General features: G+C 39.6%; 2 protein-coding genes across 4 annotated transcripts in view; both read right to left on the bottom strand.

Annotated features, from left to right (window-relative positions):
* Nucleotides 1-1,675: 1,675 nt before the first annotated feature.
* LOC119790487 lies at nt 1,676-5,794 on the bottom strand. 2 transcript variants are annotated; one of them, XM_038296029.1, is made up of 2 exons: nt 5,350-5,794; nt 1,676-2,479 (listed from the first exon to the last, which is right to left on the bottom strand). In XM_038296029.1, the coding sequence occupies exons 1-2, from the start codon at nt 5,649-5,651 to the stop codon at nt 1,909-1,911; spliced, it is 873 nt and encodes a 290-aa protein (XP_038151957.1). In that variant the 5' UTR covers nt 5,652-5,794; the 3' UTR covers nt 1,676-1,908. The 2 variants fall into 2 exon arrangements, with proteins under 2 accessions (XP_038151957.1, XP_038151958.1); XM_038296030.1 differs by having other exon boundaries at nt 1,676-2,473.
* Nucleotides 5,795-10,264: 4,470 nt separating this feature from the next.
* sfpq (splicing factor proline/glutamine-rich) overlaps nt 10,265-16,787 on the bottom strand; it is a 28,548-nt gene continuing 22,025 nt past the window's right edge. The window contains exons 10-12 of one of the 2 annotated variants that reach the window (XR_005281725.1): nt 10,655-10,703; nt 10,459-10,571; nt 10,265-10,373 (exon numbers count right to left, since the gene is read on the bottom strand). The gene's annotated coding sequence lies outside the window, so the exon portion shown is untranslated. The remainder of the gene's footprint in view (nt 10,374-10,458; nt 10,572-10,654; nt 10,704-16,787) is intronic. The other variant, XR_005281726.1, reaches the window with a different exon arrangement.

The following is a 16,787-nucleotide window of genomic DNA, read 5'->3' as shown; positions in this document are numbered from 1 at the left end:
ACACTCTAATCAGCTAATTAACTCAAACCACCTGCAAAAGCCTTTAAATGGTCTTTCAGTCTAGTTCTATAGGCTACACAATCATGGGGAAGACTGCTGACTTGACAGTTGTCCAAAAGACGACCATCGACACCTTGCACAAGGAGGGCAAGACACAAAAGGTCATCGCTAAAGAGGCTGGCTGTTCACAGAGCTCAGTGTCCAAGCACATTAATAGAGAGGCGAAGGGAAGGAAAAGATGTGGTCGAAAAAAGTGTACAAGCAAGAGAGATAACCGCACCCTGGAGAGGATTGTGAAACAAAACCCCTTCAAAAATGTGGGGGAGATTCACAAAGAGTGGACTGCAGCTGGAGTGAGTGCTTCAAGAACCACCACACACAGACGTATGAAAGACATGGGTTTCTGCTGTCGCATTCCTTGTGTCAAGCCACTCTTGAACCACAGACAGCGTCAGAAGCGTCTTGCCTGGGCTAAAGAGAAACAGGACTGGACTGCTGGTGAGTGGTCCAAAGTCATGTTCTCTGATGAAAGTAAATTTTGCATTTCCTTTGGAAATCAAGGTCCCAGAGTCTGGAGGAAAAGAAGAGAGGCACTTCATCCACGTTGCTTGAAGTCCAGTGTAAAGTTTCCACAGTCAGTGATGGTTTGGGGTGCCATGTCATCTGCTGGTGTTGGTCCATTGTGTTTTCTGAGGTCCAGGGTCAACGCAGCCACATACCAGGAAGTTTTAGAGCACTTCATGCTTCCTGCAGCTGACCAACTTTTTGGAGATGCAGATTTCATTTTCCAACAGGACTTGGCACCTGCACACAGTGCCAAAGCTACCAGTACCTGGTTGAAGGACCATGGTATCCCTGTTCTTAATTGGCCAGCAAACTCTCCTGACCTTAACCCCATAGAAAATCTATGGGGTATTGTGAAGAAGAAGATGCAATACACCAGACCCAACAATTCAGAAGAGCTAAAAGCCACTATTAGAGCAACCTGGGCTATCATAACACCTGAGCAGTGCCACAGACTGATCGACTCCATGCCACGCCGCATTGCTGCAGTAATACAGGCCAAAGGAGGCCCGACTAAATACTGAGTGCTGTACATGCTCATACTTTTCATGTTCATACTTTTCAGTTGGCCAACATTTCTATAAATCCTTTGTTTTTATTGGTCTTCAGTAATATTCCAATTTTCTGATATGATGAATTTGAGATTTTCATTTGTTGTCATTTGTAATCATCAAAATTAAACAAAATAAACATCTGAAATATATGAGTTTGTATGTAATGTATGAATATAATATACAAGTTTCACTTTTTAAATGGAATTACTGAAATCAATCTACTTTTTCATGATATTCTAATTTTATGACCAGCACCTGTATATATATATATATATATATATATATACATATACAAATATCTGCTAAGTTAAACTATTTTATAGAAAAGGTTACATTATTTCAAGAAATAGAGATTGAATATTTTTGCTATTTATATTAAACAATCAATTTACACAAAAACAATAGATGCCTTATTGTTATTAGCACCATTACAATTATTACACTATTTTCACAGCATGGTTTTAGCAGAAAGGCCATTGATTGTTTTTATATCAGTGAATCCTCGTGTAAATTCAGTCGGCCAAAGCTTTATTTTTCAGACAGAAATATGCTTTTAGTGATTCTGCTGAAATCATAAGAATCAGTTTCAGTTGAATTTATTGAATAAAGTTTTTTATTAGAAGACTTTTTACAGTCAGAGGACATTTAAGCTGCTGCTTTGTTGCTACAGCTTCAGTTTTTGGCAGTTTGTAAGGATAAGAGTTCAAACATTGCCAAGATGGAAGATATCCTGGTGGGGTCAGAGGTCAATGTCCACAAACTGAATGAGGTTCTGTGCCGGGACACTCCATTAAACCTGAAGGTCTAGGATGCGCATGTTTTGCCAAGGCTGGTTAGTTATGGTCTGTGGGACTTCCTGAAGCTTCAGAGATGTTATCCTGATGTCCTGTTCATCCATGAATCCTTCATCTACAGATTCCTCATCCCCCTCCTCTCCATCAGCCTCGCTGGGTAGATAGACGTGAAGCTGAGCTCGCCCTGGATGTCCAGCGGTGTCGGCAGGCTGCGGGCTGCAGCTCAGAAAGCCTGGCTTCTCCACCACAGACGGAGCTTCTTCCTGGGAGGGCGGGGAGCCACGGTGCCGGGGGTCGCCATGCAGCACCTCAGAGCTCAGCACCGGGTTGTCTGAGTGTCGTACGGCCGGTCTTGGCCGGGCAGAGGGCTGGATAGCTCCGGAGAAATTAATCGGTCCGTTCTGCGTCTGGTTTTGGCTGCAGTTCCTGCAGAGTGGCAGGGGGGAGGGCTTGCTTGTGGACAGAGGGGGTAGAGGTCGTATCTGTAAAATGTTGGGGCGATGGCTCCCTGGGAGGCCCTCTGACAGGACGTCCTGACCCGGATCGAAGAGGGACGGCTGGCTGACAGTGAAGAGACAAACCGGACAAACAGTTTCATAATTCCTGCTTTCTCATTCAAATCATCTTATTAAAGTTTGAGGCGATGAACCAACTGATCCAAACTAGAACCTGATCATCTGCAGGAGACCGACCTATGCGGTGCGTTCGAGTGTCGCTCAGATTTCTCCCACTTAAAGCTGCAGATCAGGTTTCAACAGCAATAATTACGGGTCAGCGGTACCTGACCAGCCGCTGGTGGCGTTACTGGTTCAGATAAAGCTGTCAAACTGGGACACAGCAGGGAGGAAACAATCAGACGGTAATTCCAGCCAGGCTGCGATCTCACGGCTGCTTTTACTTCAAATGAAAAGCGATGCAGCAAAGAGAAAAGAGATGATGTGCAGGCGATGCTTGAGATACAAACAGGCTGCTGGGAGCTGAATATAACCTGTAAGGTAATAATGTAACCGTGTCGGTGATTTAAAAAAATAAAGTATTCTAAAAGTGGGTCAAAAACATTCTGAAAATAAGCCTGCAGGAGGATCCATCCTGAGGGATTTGTTACAATAACAGTATTTGGGAAATCTGATTGGCCCCGTCCGAATGATTACAAATTTGCAAAAGTAAAAGTACAGTAACTTAGATAAAATTTGCAGTCAAATATAAATTACATTTTAAAATAATTTTACTTAAATACAAGAAAGAAATATATAACTTTAGGTAAAAGTCACTTTTTTTGTCAATTTCATAGAGAAAACAGGATATTTAGGCCTTCAACTAAAAGTTGTTACAAATAGAATTCAAATATTGAAGTAAAAAAAAAAATATAATAATAATAATACTATTTTTTCATCAGTCATGATTAATATGGTAAAAGGGTAAATAGCTTTTACATGTAGAGCAATTAATGTTACTTTTCAGGATTTATGATATTCAGTAACCCATTAATAAACAGATTCACATGGTGGCACAGGAAGTTTTATGTTTATAAATAAATGGCAAATTCTGAGCTCGTCTGCCTGGCTGCTTTTTACAGCTGCCTTTTGTATCTATGCTTCTTTTTCTATGTCTGCTTCTGTCTCCTTGAACCCCAGTGGGCCTCAGCAGATGGCCGCTCACACTGAGCCTGGTTCTGCTGGAGGTTTCTTCCTGTTCAAAGGGAGTTTTTCCTCTCCACTGTCGCTACAAGCATGCTTAGTGTGAGGGATTGCTGAAGAGTCAATGAGTCGATGCAATCAGCTGGTTTTCCTTAGATAGAAAACTTTGAATCAATTTGAATGTATGATCTGGTTGAACTGGAAAGTGACCTGAGATGACATGATGTGAATTGGAGCTATAGAAACAAATATGTGCCAAACATTTATTAAAAATTATTTAATGTTTAGAAACTCTAATTGCAAATGATTGATAAACAATCAATATGGCGTCGTGTTCTCTTCAAGTCCATCTGGATAAAAGCGCAGGAAGAATGGACTCTAGATAATAATAAATCATTACTTTTTTATTTAGTGAGGGAATGATAAATAACAGTCAGATATACAAAAAAATTTAAAGGAACGTTTTGCCAAATAAAACAAAAAATATTTTTGATCAACATTTCAACCCCTTTAAAGCAGGATTTTATAACCCTGGTCCTCAGAGCCCACTCTCCTTCATGTTTTAGGGGTATCTCTACCAAAGCACGCCTGATTCAGATGATTGCATTGCCTCCTCAGCAAAGATCAAATGTTGCAAATGCCTGTTAATCCCCTTTTCATTCACTTTAGATGTGTTGAGACAGGGAAACACCCGAAACATGTAGGACAGTGTGCCCTGAGGACCAGGGATAAGAAACCCCAGTTTATAGAGCAACAAACACTGCAAAAACATTCTGAAAATGAGTAAAAATGTCTTAAAATAAATGTATTTATCCTTAATTTAAGTAGGAAAATAACATGACCTGCAAATAGAATGAGCATTTTTAAATTTAAAACAAGATAATTAAATATTATGCACTTGAAATAACAGACTGCACTGGAAAAAGGATCTAAAGATAACTAGAAATGTCTTAAATTAAGTGTATTTACGCTTAATTTGAGTAGGTAAATGAGATAGTTTGCCAATGGAATGAGTATTTTTGCTCTAAAAATAAGAAAATGAGATAAAATGCACCTGAAATAAGAAAATGCAATTATGTTTTCTTATTGTAAGTGTAAATTGTCTTGTTCCATTGGCAAAATCTCTTTTACCTACTAAATCCAACAACAAATACACTTATTTTAAGAAAAAACAACTTATCTAGATTTAGATTTTTTTCCAGTGTGAGTTTGTCTTTTTTTTTCTTATTTTAAATGTAAATTGTCTTATTACATCGGCAAAGTGTCTCACTTACCTACTCAATTCAAGGAAAATGTATTTATTTCAAGAAAAAAATTACTTTTTTAGATTTACATTTTAGCAGAAGGTCTTTGATTCAATAAGAGCCTTTCTTGCCATTTCTGAATAAATAAGGTTAACTCCAATAAGCTGTTAGATCCCATGATTTAAATGTATTAGAGATAGTTATGGATTTCATTCCATAAACTGCAGGTTTTCACTTGTTCCAGATGGCAGCAGCTAGTTCACTGAAAAAACAATCTAGAAATAAGAAAAACTTTCTTAAATTAAGTGTATTTACCCTTAATTTGAGAAGGAAAATGAGATGGCTTGTCAATGGAATGAGCATCTTCACTCTTAAAATAAAATAATTCGATAATGAGCTTGAAATAAGACAATGCAATTGTGTTTTCTTATTTTAAATGTAAATAGTCTTGTTCCATTGGCAAAGTGATGCTTTAACCTCCTCAATCAAAGAACAAATGCACTTATTTTAAGATAAAATGACTTATCTAGATTTCGATTTTTTCCAGTGTTTTTACCTGAGGCGGTCCGTGCCGGTCCCCCTGCCCGGTCCTTTGGCTGCAGCCTCCAGAGAGGGCAGCCTCAGAGGGGCTCTGCTCCTGCGCACCGGCCTCACAGAGCCAGACACCAGCTGGGATCTCCTCCGGGCGGATCCAACCGGCCACAGCCGGTTAACGTCCAAGCCGATGACAGTCATGGGGGGAGCAGCTCCACCGGGTACGACCATCTGGGACGTTTCACCTGGATGGAAGCTCTCAGCTGAAGATAGAGCCCTGAGGACGGGAGCGTGATGAACAGTTTGGAGGAGGCTGCGCTTCATTCAGAGAACACCATCAATGATACATGATCATTAATGATGCAGAGCTGGTCAGGTGGGGAGTAGGCGAACCCTTCCCTTCTCTTCTGGATCGGTTTACAGGAGTGGTGAGACAAAGCACAGCAAGAGATGTAACAGAAAAGTTACAAAAAGTTACTGGATCCGGAAACGACTCCAGCTGCACTGGAAAAAATCGAAATCTAGATAAGTCATTTTTCCTTAAAATAAGTGAATTTGTTCTTGAAATGAGGAGGTAAAAGAGACATTTTGCCAATGGAACAAGACTATTTACACATAAAATAAGAAAACACAATTGCATTGACTTATTTCAAGTGCCTTTTATCTAAATATCTAATTTTAAGAGTAAAAATACTACCGTAATTCCATTGGCAAATGATCTCATTTACCTACTCAAATTAAGGTTAAATACACTTAATTTTAGAACTTTTTACTTATTTCTGGGTCGTTTTTCAGTGTGAGAACAGAAACTGAGGTTTGGAAAGTAATGAATTACATATAAGGTACTCAAGTTACTGTAATTGATAACTTTTTATGAGTAATTTGTAATTTTCTGAGTAGTTTTTGAAATATGTAATTTTTACTTTTACTGGAGTAAATTTTAACCTAAGTAGTTTTACTTTGCTACATTTAAAACCCCCTCATGTTACTGAGTAAAAATAAAAAATAAAATAAAATGGTGAAAACATTAAAGGAATAGTACACCCAAAACATGATTAGCCTTCATTTTCTACTCACCCCCATGCTGAACAACACTCTGGAGTACTTTTTTGATATCTCAAATGCATCCGGAGATCTGGGAGGCTTCTTGCTGTCTGCTGACATTCAAATAATGGAGGTCTATGGCGCCCGAGACAGAAAGGTCCATAAAAGTCCACAAAAAACGTGTCAATATTCCTCCATACTGCTCGTCCAATGCATTCCAAGTGTCCTGAGTGGGTAGCGTCCATAATTTACTCGAAACGAAGTCATTTAGAATGTTTTTAGAGCATAAACAGTAGTGTATAGGATTTCCTAAAAGCGCGTTCACGACGCTACGGAAACCGCAGCAGACCAAACCAGACGAAAGTGCGCATTCAGCGTCTGCTCTGCCGATAATGCAAGCGTAGAAGAAGAAATGTGCTGTTTACCTGTGCAAAGAAAGAAACAACGAAAGAAAAATGTCTGAGGACTTCAGTGTTGAGGAAGAGCATGAGTTCTTTGCCGAGCTGAATGGGCACTTTCATCTGGTTTGGTCTGCCGCGGTTTCCGTAGCGTCGTGAACGCGCTTTTAGGAAATCCTATACACTACTGTTTATGCTCTAAGAACATTCTAAATGACTTCGTTTCGAGTAAATTATGGACGCTTCCCACTCAGGACACTTGGAATACATTGGACGAGCAGTATGGAGGAATATTGACACGTTTTTTGTGGACTTTTATGGACCTTTCTGCCTCGGGCGCCATGGACCTCCATTATTTGAATGTCAGCAGACAGCAAGAAGCCTCCCAGATCTCCAGATGCATTTGAGATATCAAAAAAGTACTCCAGAGTGTTGTTCAGCATGGGGGTGAGTAGAAAATGAAGGCTAATCATGTTTTGGGTGTACTATTCTTTTAATGTGGCCCTGCCTTGCAATTACCCTTTGTATTGTCTCAGTTGCTAATCACAACTTAGGGAGTATGGATGAGGAAAGGCCTGAAGAGGAAACATATTTGGAAAGATTATTTGTTTTCAAATTCACAAAAGGGAACAATGTGATGATGCAGTGCAACATGTGCCTGCCCAGCAAAACGGAGCTTTCTGCTTTTAAAACATCAACATCCAATTTACGTAAAAATGTGGCGGTAAGTTAGTTATCATGGTGTCTGTTGGACAGTAGGATGGAAAATTGTTTGCACTTTATGGTTCAGGTTGTGACTGTCCTTGTGCTATGGGGTAGTATGTTCTTTAGCCCAGCTGATCTTTTGCAGGTGTGGATGTCACTGAAATACGCCTTGAAATCGATTAAAACACCTTGTGCTCAATTCGATTCATGACTCATCCTTTTTTTGTGCATTAAATAACTCAAAGTAACTAAGTAACTTTTACTCAAATTACATTTTAAATTAAGTGATTTTGTACTTTTACTTGAGTAAATTTTGAGATGGGTAATTTTACTTTTACTCTGAGTAGAATTTAGGCAAAGTAAAGATACTTTTACTCAATTACAATTTTTTTTTTAGTACTCTTTCCACCTCTGACAGAAACTGAGGTTGAGCGAAGGGGATGAAGATGTTCTGGTCTCGGCTGCAAACTAAAGCTCTAAAGGTGGATGATCCTTTAATCATTTCACATCCATATTTATTGTTATATTTTATTAGTAATTAATTGGAATAAATTCATCCTGAAAAGATAATTTAACAAGATAGAGAATAAAGCTGAGGTTTTGTCCAAAGCTCTTTAAAACCTTAGTTTTGCCTCCAGGATCATCGCCTTGCCGGTTCTGGTCCAAGTTTCCTGCATATGAAGCAGTTTTCTCTCTTAGATGTTTTTGAAAAATTAATTTGCTCTTTAGCTTTCTTGCGGCTACTTAAAAAAGTTGCAACTCAATCTAGAAAAACAGCATGATGCTTCCACCACCATGTTCTGATGTGGGCATAACCTTCTATAGGGGCAATTTAGTTTAAATTAATTTTCTTTGTTTTTTTTCCAGGAGGTAGCTGACAGCGAGAGTGTTTATAAAAGACAGAAAAACCGCGCTAAAGCTGCAAAGGAAATTAAAATGCTGTAGGAGAAGATTACTGCTCGTGTTAATGTCTAAGTTTATATGAAGTGGTTTATGGCAGGTCGTTTTAGCATTAAAAGCATCCTGAATTTCAGAGACTAAAATATAAATTATACTAGTAAGAATTAAGGTTTATATATCTACAAATATTAACACATTTTAAGTGGCTTTTTTGACATTCAACAGCTTGACTGAATCTGTATCTATATCTGAAATACATCTTTTTAGTCAAAGTTATACAAATGCTGACTAGTAAATACAGGAATATGGAGATCTGAAATTAATTTCTAGACATCCAGAATGTTTATTCTAGATGTGGAGAATGTATTTTTGTTTGAAATAGTCATTTTGACAAGGACCTTTTTTTTCAGATATCAGAAATACATATTCAGTAAAAATACATATCAAAATGGCTTGCCATAGCCCGTTATGACCACGATGGCATTATAGGTTTATTTCTTGAATGATAATGGATCAATTGATATTATTTAGGCGAAATCATCGGGCAGCAGGTGAAGATTAAGTCTAAAAACATCGTTCTAACAGGTAGGACCTTTTCATCATCTCATGGGGTTCCTCCTCTGTTGATTCTGTTTTCCATCACACAAATACAGTAAATTCTATTTTCAGCCGCTTTGGATGTTATCGCATCAAATGGCCGTTATTAGCGGTTATCAGGCCCATAGAATGACTTCTGATTGTGCCAATAGGCTCAATAGGTCATCAATGAATTAATCTTAACCTTAATTCATGTTTCCCATTGAATTAATCTATTTATGTTTAATCTGATAAGCCATTTCAGTAGTTCCTGTACTGATAAAAATAAATGATCTGCATGTTGCTCATATTAAACAAACCATGAATAAATAAATCTCCTATCCTGTCAACTAAGTTGTAGGAAAAAAAATGTAATCCTCTGTGAAAAAGATCAAACGTTAAACGGATATGAAATGTTTGTTTTTAAAACCTAATGTCTCTAACAGACCAAGTACATTTTTTTTTTTTGGTATGCATGAAACTAAGACAAAAAAAAAATCGTACTAAACCAGGAAATAATACGTGATCGGCTGTAAGGAAAGCGGAGGACACTGAGTTTATCGAAGAAAACCTGCTACCAACCAGGTTAGCTCTGGGGAGAATGTTACTATGGTAACAGAAAGTTGAGGAAACTGAAAACTGATTTTACTTTTTGGTAAAGGACACTTGGTCTTAAAAATCTCAGACTTATGATGAACAAAGGCAAAAAGGTGAAGGATGTAAATGCAAGGAGAATCCTACCAACTAACCACCTCTGGTTAAGCAGATTCACTCCAACAGAAGAGGATATTTCACTAAACTGAACCTCAGGTCATTCAATTTAGGATTCATTTCAAAAGGGATTTTTTTTCCTGGTTAATAAAAAAAAATGGGAGTTATCTGGGAAAATTTGTGATGTTTTGGATATAAATCTTTCGTGGTCTAGATTATTTCCTGATTATGTCTGAGTGCAGCTGTTGAGTTCAGGCTGTGGTTTGGTTCTGGCCTTAGCGCAGGAGCTTCAGTCTGGATCAACTTACCGCCCCCGGATCCTCCTCCAGGGTTGACGGCCAACACACGGGATAAGAAGGTGTTGCTGCAGTGGAAGCGGAACACCTTTCGCCTTAGCAGAGTCTGAAGTGGAGGCAGTGAAGTAGAGTAAACTGCTCAGATCAAGATGTCCTCCTGTCCTGCTTCCCATTAATAAGGTTAGAAATCCGCCTTCTAAATATTAGGTATAAATTACCTGAACCTCTGAAGTTTGGATGATAAATAAACATTTACTATAAACTGAAAGAGCTTTGAATGTTTGAAGATCAACAAAGACGAAAACAAACTGTTTTCTTTTCATTTATTTTCTAACAGAAAGAGAAACTGTCAGCTGGAGCCTTGTCTGTCCGCCCCCTGCTGGACACATGCTGGCACTGCATCTTCATCTGATTCCCTGCCAAAAAAGAAAACAAAATAAAAATCAACAAAAGCGAGGACATGTTCATCTTTTAGCTTTCTGTATTCAGGTTGGATCGTACCTTTAAATCTCCATGGATGAAGTCAGGACTCCAACGTGGAGGAAACCTCGGCATCACTGATCGGTTCTGCTGCAGCTCCGACACGTCCTCAGGCTTCAGGTTTGATTTATAACCTTCAGAGACCAAAGAACAGGACAATAACTCGGCTGTGAAACCTCCTCTGTGTGTCGTGGCGCTGGGATGCTGGTGGTCTTACCGCTGCTGCTCAGATCCGACCCTCAGCCTCCTCTGATTGGTTGAGGCTCCTGGGGTGAGAAGAACACACAGTGAGAGCCTGGTACTGATTGGTCAGCAGCTTCTTACAGGTTTTTCTCTTAGATTAAAATGAGTCTCTGAAGGGGAAAACTGATAACATGAGGGACAGAGGGAGCCGATATCAACATGGATGAGCTCCTGACTGGACTCTGGGTTCTTAAACGGCGCCGACACATTGTTCCGTGTCAGCAGCTGTTTTTGAGTCTTCGGGTGGGCAGGACGGTCCCGGTACAGCAGCTGGAACTAGGGTCCGACCCGAGGGCGGGACTATGAGAGCCGACGGCCCTTTGGATCTGAGGGGCCATCAGGGACGTTCTGGCATCACACTGAGACTGGAAGAACATTTTGGGCCAATCAGGGAAACAAGTTCTGTTTAGAGAAATGGATCACAGTGCAGACGGATAAATCATCAACCTCCTCAGAGGATCAGCGGGAACTTCATCCCAAACCTCCACATGAAATGTTAAGGCATCAACATGAAACAAAACATTTGTCTGAGACGCTTAGAGAGACACTGAATGCCGATACCGACCGGATCCAAAGGTTCTGTTTATAGAAATCACTACGGTTCTGTAGGATCATGATCGAGATGTTTTACTGCAGTTATAACCACAGGTGTGAGGTTACAGTCATCCACAAACTCTGAACTTTAAACACAGAAAATTTAGGTTTCCAGATCACAGCAGTGGAGCTCTGTGGGAAAAACACCAGTCCCACCCAGTCAGTAGAACACAGAGCCCTCCCAGAACCAGTGAAAGGGTTTGACACAGAGATCAAAGTGAAGCAAAGGAGCCAGACGTGACTAAATGGGAAAGAAACTGAAGCTCACAGGAAGCAGAGACTCCATGTTTTAATCTGCAGTTATCAGAGGATCGGCGTCCAGCAGATGGAGCCAACGTGTTGGACATCATCCGGTCTGTTCTACGTCACAGTTCCTGTTCAGGAGAAACATACTGCCCTAAAAAATAAATACCATCTTATAACTGAAATCAGCGCTCTAATAATTATGAGGGAATTCCTAAAGTTGGCATTTAAATGTGTAGTAAACAGATGCGCAGCTAAGAAACTAGGTGGTGTTTTAATCACCAACACAGAAGAAAGCAACAAGTCTTCAATCAAACCTCGTTAACTCTGAGAAAAACTGAATTCATTAGTTATCCTGGTTCTGTCTGCAGACGACCCAAAAGCTTCCTACCAAACACTTCTACATAAATTAGACTGTTTACTTTTCTAAATGATTGGGCACAATTTCTGCTGTTAGAGGTTCTGACACAGCGCCACTTACAGGCCTGGCATACATTTTGCAGCGTTTTCATGCATTCGTGTGGACGATCACATTTATTTTACGTCTCCGTCTTTACAACAAACGTTCTGGAAAATATTAACGTTTCGTGATCGTTTTGACTTCGTGTGGACGGGGCCTAAAAAGGTTTCTTTTAGCATCTGAGCTATGATGGATGCTCTTATTCCAGAACTAAACCTGTAGATCCATTGTTGAAAGCAAACAGAATATGAATGTGGATCAGTTCACTCCTGAGAAAAATAACTGATAAATCCTGTCATCCTTCATTCAATGAGCGCTGCTCTGTCATAGGGGGAACTGAAGCTCTGGTTTTATAAAGTGGGGCATCCAGAGATGAAAGAGTGAGATTTTTCAGCCCTTTAATGAAGTAACAGCTAAAGGCTGCATCTTTGACACCACCATGTATAAAATAAAATAAAATTAAAAATCCCAAGGGGATGGGTTAAATGCAGAGAAGTAATTTCCCTCTTTGATTATTAGAGTATATTAAAAAAAAAATCATGTTAGAATCCCAGCAGATTTGATGGCATCCAGTAGAAAACGGCGCCAGGTTTGTATTGAAGTTATCCTGACTCCGTTACTTTTCAGTAAATAGAGCAAAGGTCAACAGAGTCATACTGGGTTCAATTAACCAGGAATTATACAGGGGAACAGGGGCCCGCCTTTTCAGCCTGGCCAACAATTCCCTTTAACAAGCCCCCGTTCAGAGACACAGACAGGTATGAGGCTTTGCGGGCTAACAAACGACCCCCATCCCAAAGGGGTGGACCTGTGCGTCCGTTTCAATTTGCATGTTTTCTGAACTAAAACCAGGCTTTGTTGGGCTTCTGGATAAAACCTGGAACTCAACGCTATTTCTGACATTTTGAATTGAAAAAGCTTCCTGGATGGGCAGCAAAAAGTCTTCAAACTTGGAAAAAGTCTAGGGGATTGTCTTAACTTTTTGGAAGTTTTTGAATGTTTTCACCAAGTTTTTAGTATGTTTACCAAAATAAACAGGTTTCTGTTTGTAGAAATTAATATGCTTTTTTATTATTGACGCCAATGTGAGGTAAAACCTTTTAGAATTGACTCCATATTTGACCCAATAGAAACCTTTTGTTTCCTCCTGAATGCAGTAAAAACTTCGTCACTCTAAGCCTGGATGAGTTTTTATGTTGGGACACTTTGTGCTCTGTAGTAGTTTAATACCAACAAATCTTATATATAAGGTTATATTTATTTGTTAGCCATCATTTTCTTCTCATTTTCAGGTGAGGTCGTCTTGATGCTGCCTTAACCTCTTAAGCTCGTAGGGTTATTTTCCAAAAAGAGGCATATTAATACTTCATCAGGTTTTTTCAACTTGCATACTGAATAAACTGCTAATATTATCAACCAACCTAGAGGTCACACAGGATGATGTGAATATTTGAAAGTAAATTATGGGTAAATTAGATTCAAATGGACAAAAAATAAGTTTTGCCCCAAAGAAAGACAAAAACAGATGTTTACATACAAACTTCTCACTTTTCCTTTAACGATGAAAATAAACAATGAACTGTAACTAGAACATCTTGGGTTCAAATGTAGCAAGTGTGAAATTAGAAATTTATTCTTGAAATTTTAAATTTGGAAAGCTGTTATACTTTTCCTCCCAAAAGAGTTTTTTTTTTTTAGCATTCTTTATTTACACACTGTAATTACAATATACATATAAAACTAAGCTGGGAAAAGAAAATGCATGAGGCTGCAGGGCATATCTGAATAACAGGGAGCTTTAAACCTCTTTGGAAAACCGACTTTCTACAGAATCCAATGATATGCCCTAATGTGAGATGGACAGAAGCCCCGGCAAATCACCAGCGAATAGCAGAGGCTTTCGCGGTTTACACACAGATACAGATTCCAAATATGGTCAATAGAGAGAAATAGCCTTTAACTAAATAATACTCTGTTGGATATATTCCAGAAACTGACTTATGTTGAGAAAATATATTTTGAGGAAGACATTGCAAAGGTAGGACATATTTTGTTTTCCTGGTTTTTCTGGGGGACGTATTTGAGTGGTTGGCTGCAAATGATGAGTTTTACTGAAGTTTGCCTTTGTCCGAATCGGTAGCCCCATTTACACGACCCTTTTAAAACTGTGTCCAGATCAGTCCGAGGACGGTAACAGAGATGCTGAGTGTAAATGTCACGCACTGCTGAACCGAACCACGCTAACATGGTACTAGTTCATCAGTAGGAATCTATGCGGTTCAGTTCTGGCTCGGTTCTCAGATAAAGAGCGCATGAGTAGACCGCATCATCTCCTTACAGTCAGCCTCCGTAATCATGAAATATCATAATTTCATTCATAAAAATACAAGCTTGCCTACTGTGCCACACCATTTCCAGTAATGATTTTGCTGAGCAGTGTGATTAACCTGAATTCCTGTTGTTTCGTGCGTCTGTATAGCCTCGTGAGACCATCCTGATCTCGCGAGCTTTCAAGGTTTCACTCGCAGATCAGTCTGGAGACTCTCCGTTAAAGAAAATTTGGAGCCATTCATCAAACGAACGTCCAATCAGCGTTGGCTTTGAGGCGGGTTGAGGTGTGACACAACGAGAAGCGCGACAGTTCAGTCTAAAGAACATGGCGGCTTCAGCCGATGAAACTAGCGTTAGCGTGGCTATCGAGCAAGTTTTATCGGAATTACAGAGTATTTCTTCACTGAAAGAAGAGCAAAACACTGCACTGGAGGCTTTTCTCAGAGGAAAATATGTTTTTGCTCTTCTCCCGACTGGTTTCACCAAGAGTTTGATCTATCAATTGGCTCCTCTTTGTCGTCGCTCTGTTAGTACGTCATATGCTTCGTTGATCTGATTGGTTTATTTGGCCCGTCTATCACCAACATAGGCCAATCAGCTAACCAGTATTTTCGCCCCTTCCCAAAATTACTTCAACGGAAGGTTTCCAGATGGATATGCGAATCAAATCCATCTGGCGGAGTCAGGTTAGCGTCTGTAAGCCCTGATTAAACTATAATTTTTCGTATCTACGTCCCAAAAGCAGACTGTCAAGTAAGGCGCCGCCATGTTGGTTTGCTTGTTTACCTGTAAAGAGGCAACGAATCGTGCTAGCTTGGTGTGTAAATGGTCGTAGCTCGCCGTGATCTGAGTTTGGCACATATAGGGTTTCAGAGGTTAGTGTAAATGGGGCTAATATCTTATGGGCTTTCATTAGAAATGCATAATTCAGTGCTGCTTCGTATGTTGTAGATAATCTTGTATAGAGGACCCAGATGAAAAACGATGGATGTTAGTTTATTTTTTCTTTCTATTTGTTTACATGGTACGTTCTGGGATCACTCAAGGTCTTCTCAGAACAGAACCTGCCTGCTGCTTCTCTAAATAAATAAAAAGCCACAAAAATGAGCAGAATACAAAGAAAAGTGAACCCTGAAAACATTTAGTGCCGTTTAGTGTAAAAGCCAAGATTAAAACATGTTCCTGTGGTTTTATGACCAGAGGCCGTCTTACTATTCCCACAGCACCCAGATTCACAACAATTCCACCTTCTTTCCCCTCTACAGTAAAAAAAAAGTATGTATTTAGACTCACACACAGAGGTAGTAGGAATAGAACTGATTTCCCATAAATTCTTAAAATATATTTGAAATATATTTACCCTGAGATCAAAGTCTGCACACGTTTCATCAATAAAGCTGATTCTGAATGCAGCTCTGGGCTTCAGCTGGTTCATACACCTCATTTGGAAAGTGAACCATTCAGCGATACACACAGGCTTATTTTTGCATACATTCAGAGTCAAAGTACTACAGACACATACATACTGCAAAGATCGACAAAGTGCTGCATCTCCACCCATAAACATGTTCAGGAAGACATTTCTGCACTGTGATGCCACGGGTTCAGTGTGATGCCAGAAGCCCTCATCAGCGAGGTCCGAGAAGGACCTGAGAAAAGGCAACAACTGTTGATGTATCAGAAACATGGAGGGGACACTTACCTTACTGTTCAGCGGATCTGTGTTAGCATACCTCTGGCTGCAGTGTAAACAAGTCCAGGCTTTTATGTCCACTGACTTCTGCAGAACTACTCATCGTCAATGTTACCCAACTGCAGAGAAGATGCGTGTATGGAGAACCGGGCTGGCTGACAGCAGCTAACGCACCTCATGTAGCCAAAATCAAAAGAACACTCAACCACACAGACAGTATCCTCCCTCACCTGCATGGACACACCTGGTGGAGCCCTGTTCTTTATGGCCTCAGTCTGCAAAGGAGTTCTGATCTACTGGACAGTTCTAGACCATTCGGTGAAACCATCTGAAGGATGTGACAGTAGATGGAGGTACTAACATTAAATATTGCTCCACACTGAATAATCTCATCTATAATAATTGTAGATTTTTAGGATCATCATTTTAGGATCATCCTTAGGAACCTATTGAGGTTCTGAGGTAAACCTTTAGTTTCTAGAGTTCCATTAATTATAAATTAAATGTGTTTATTACAAACTAATAACCTTAAGGCCATAGAGCAAAACAAATCCATTAAAGCGTTCAGTAATCTGATCGTTTCTCTCTTTAAAGGATGAAACCGGCTTTTAAATGTTTAAGCAATGAATTTCCAAATCAACTGTGAGAAAAAAAATACTTTTTTTGGTTTCTACGTTTTGTTTACAGCTTCTCCTGCAGCTTAAAATCTAGTTTATAGCGATAAGTATCTCATATTTGGTTTTAATATCAGACATATGCTTTAACCCTGTGAACCCAGAGGGTCTT

The sequence above is a fragment of the Cyprinodon tularosa genome, unplaced genomic scaffold (genome assembly GCF_016077235.1).
Source record: "Cyprinodon tularosa strain WSP-4 unplaced genomic scaffold, ASM1607723v1 ctg366, whole genome shotgun sequence".
Classification (NCBI taxonomy): domain Eukaryota; kingdom Metazoa; phylum Chordata; class Actinopteri; order Cyprinodontiformes; family Cyprinodontidae; genus Cyprinodon; species Cyprinodon tularosa.
Note: the sequence above shows the minus strand (reverse complement) of the source record. Positions and strands in the feature narration are given on the sequence as shown.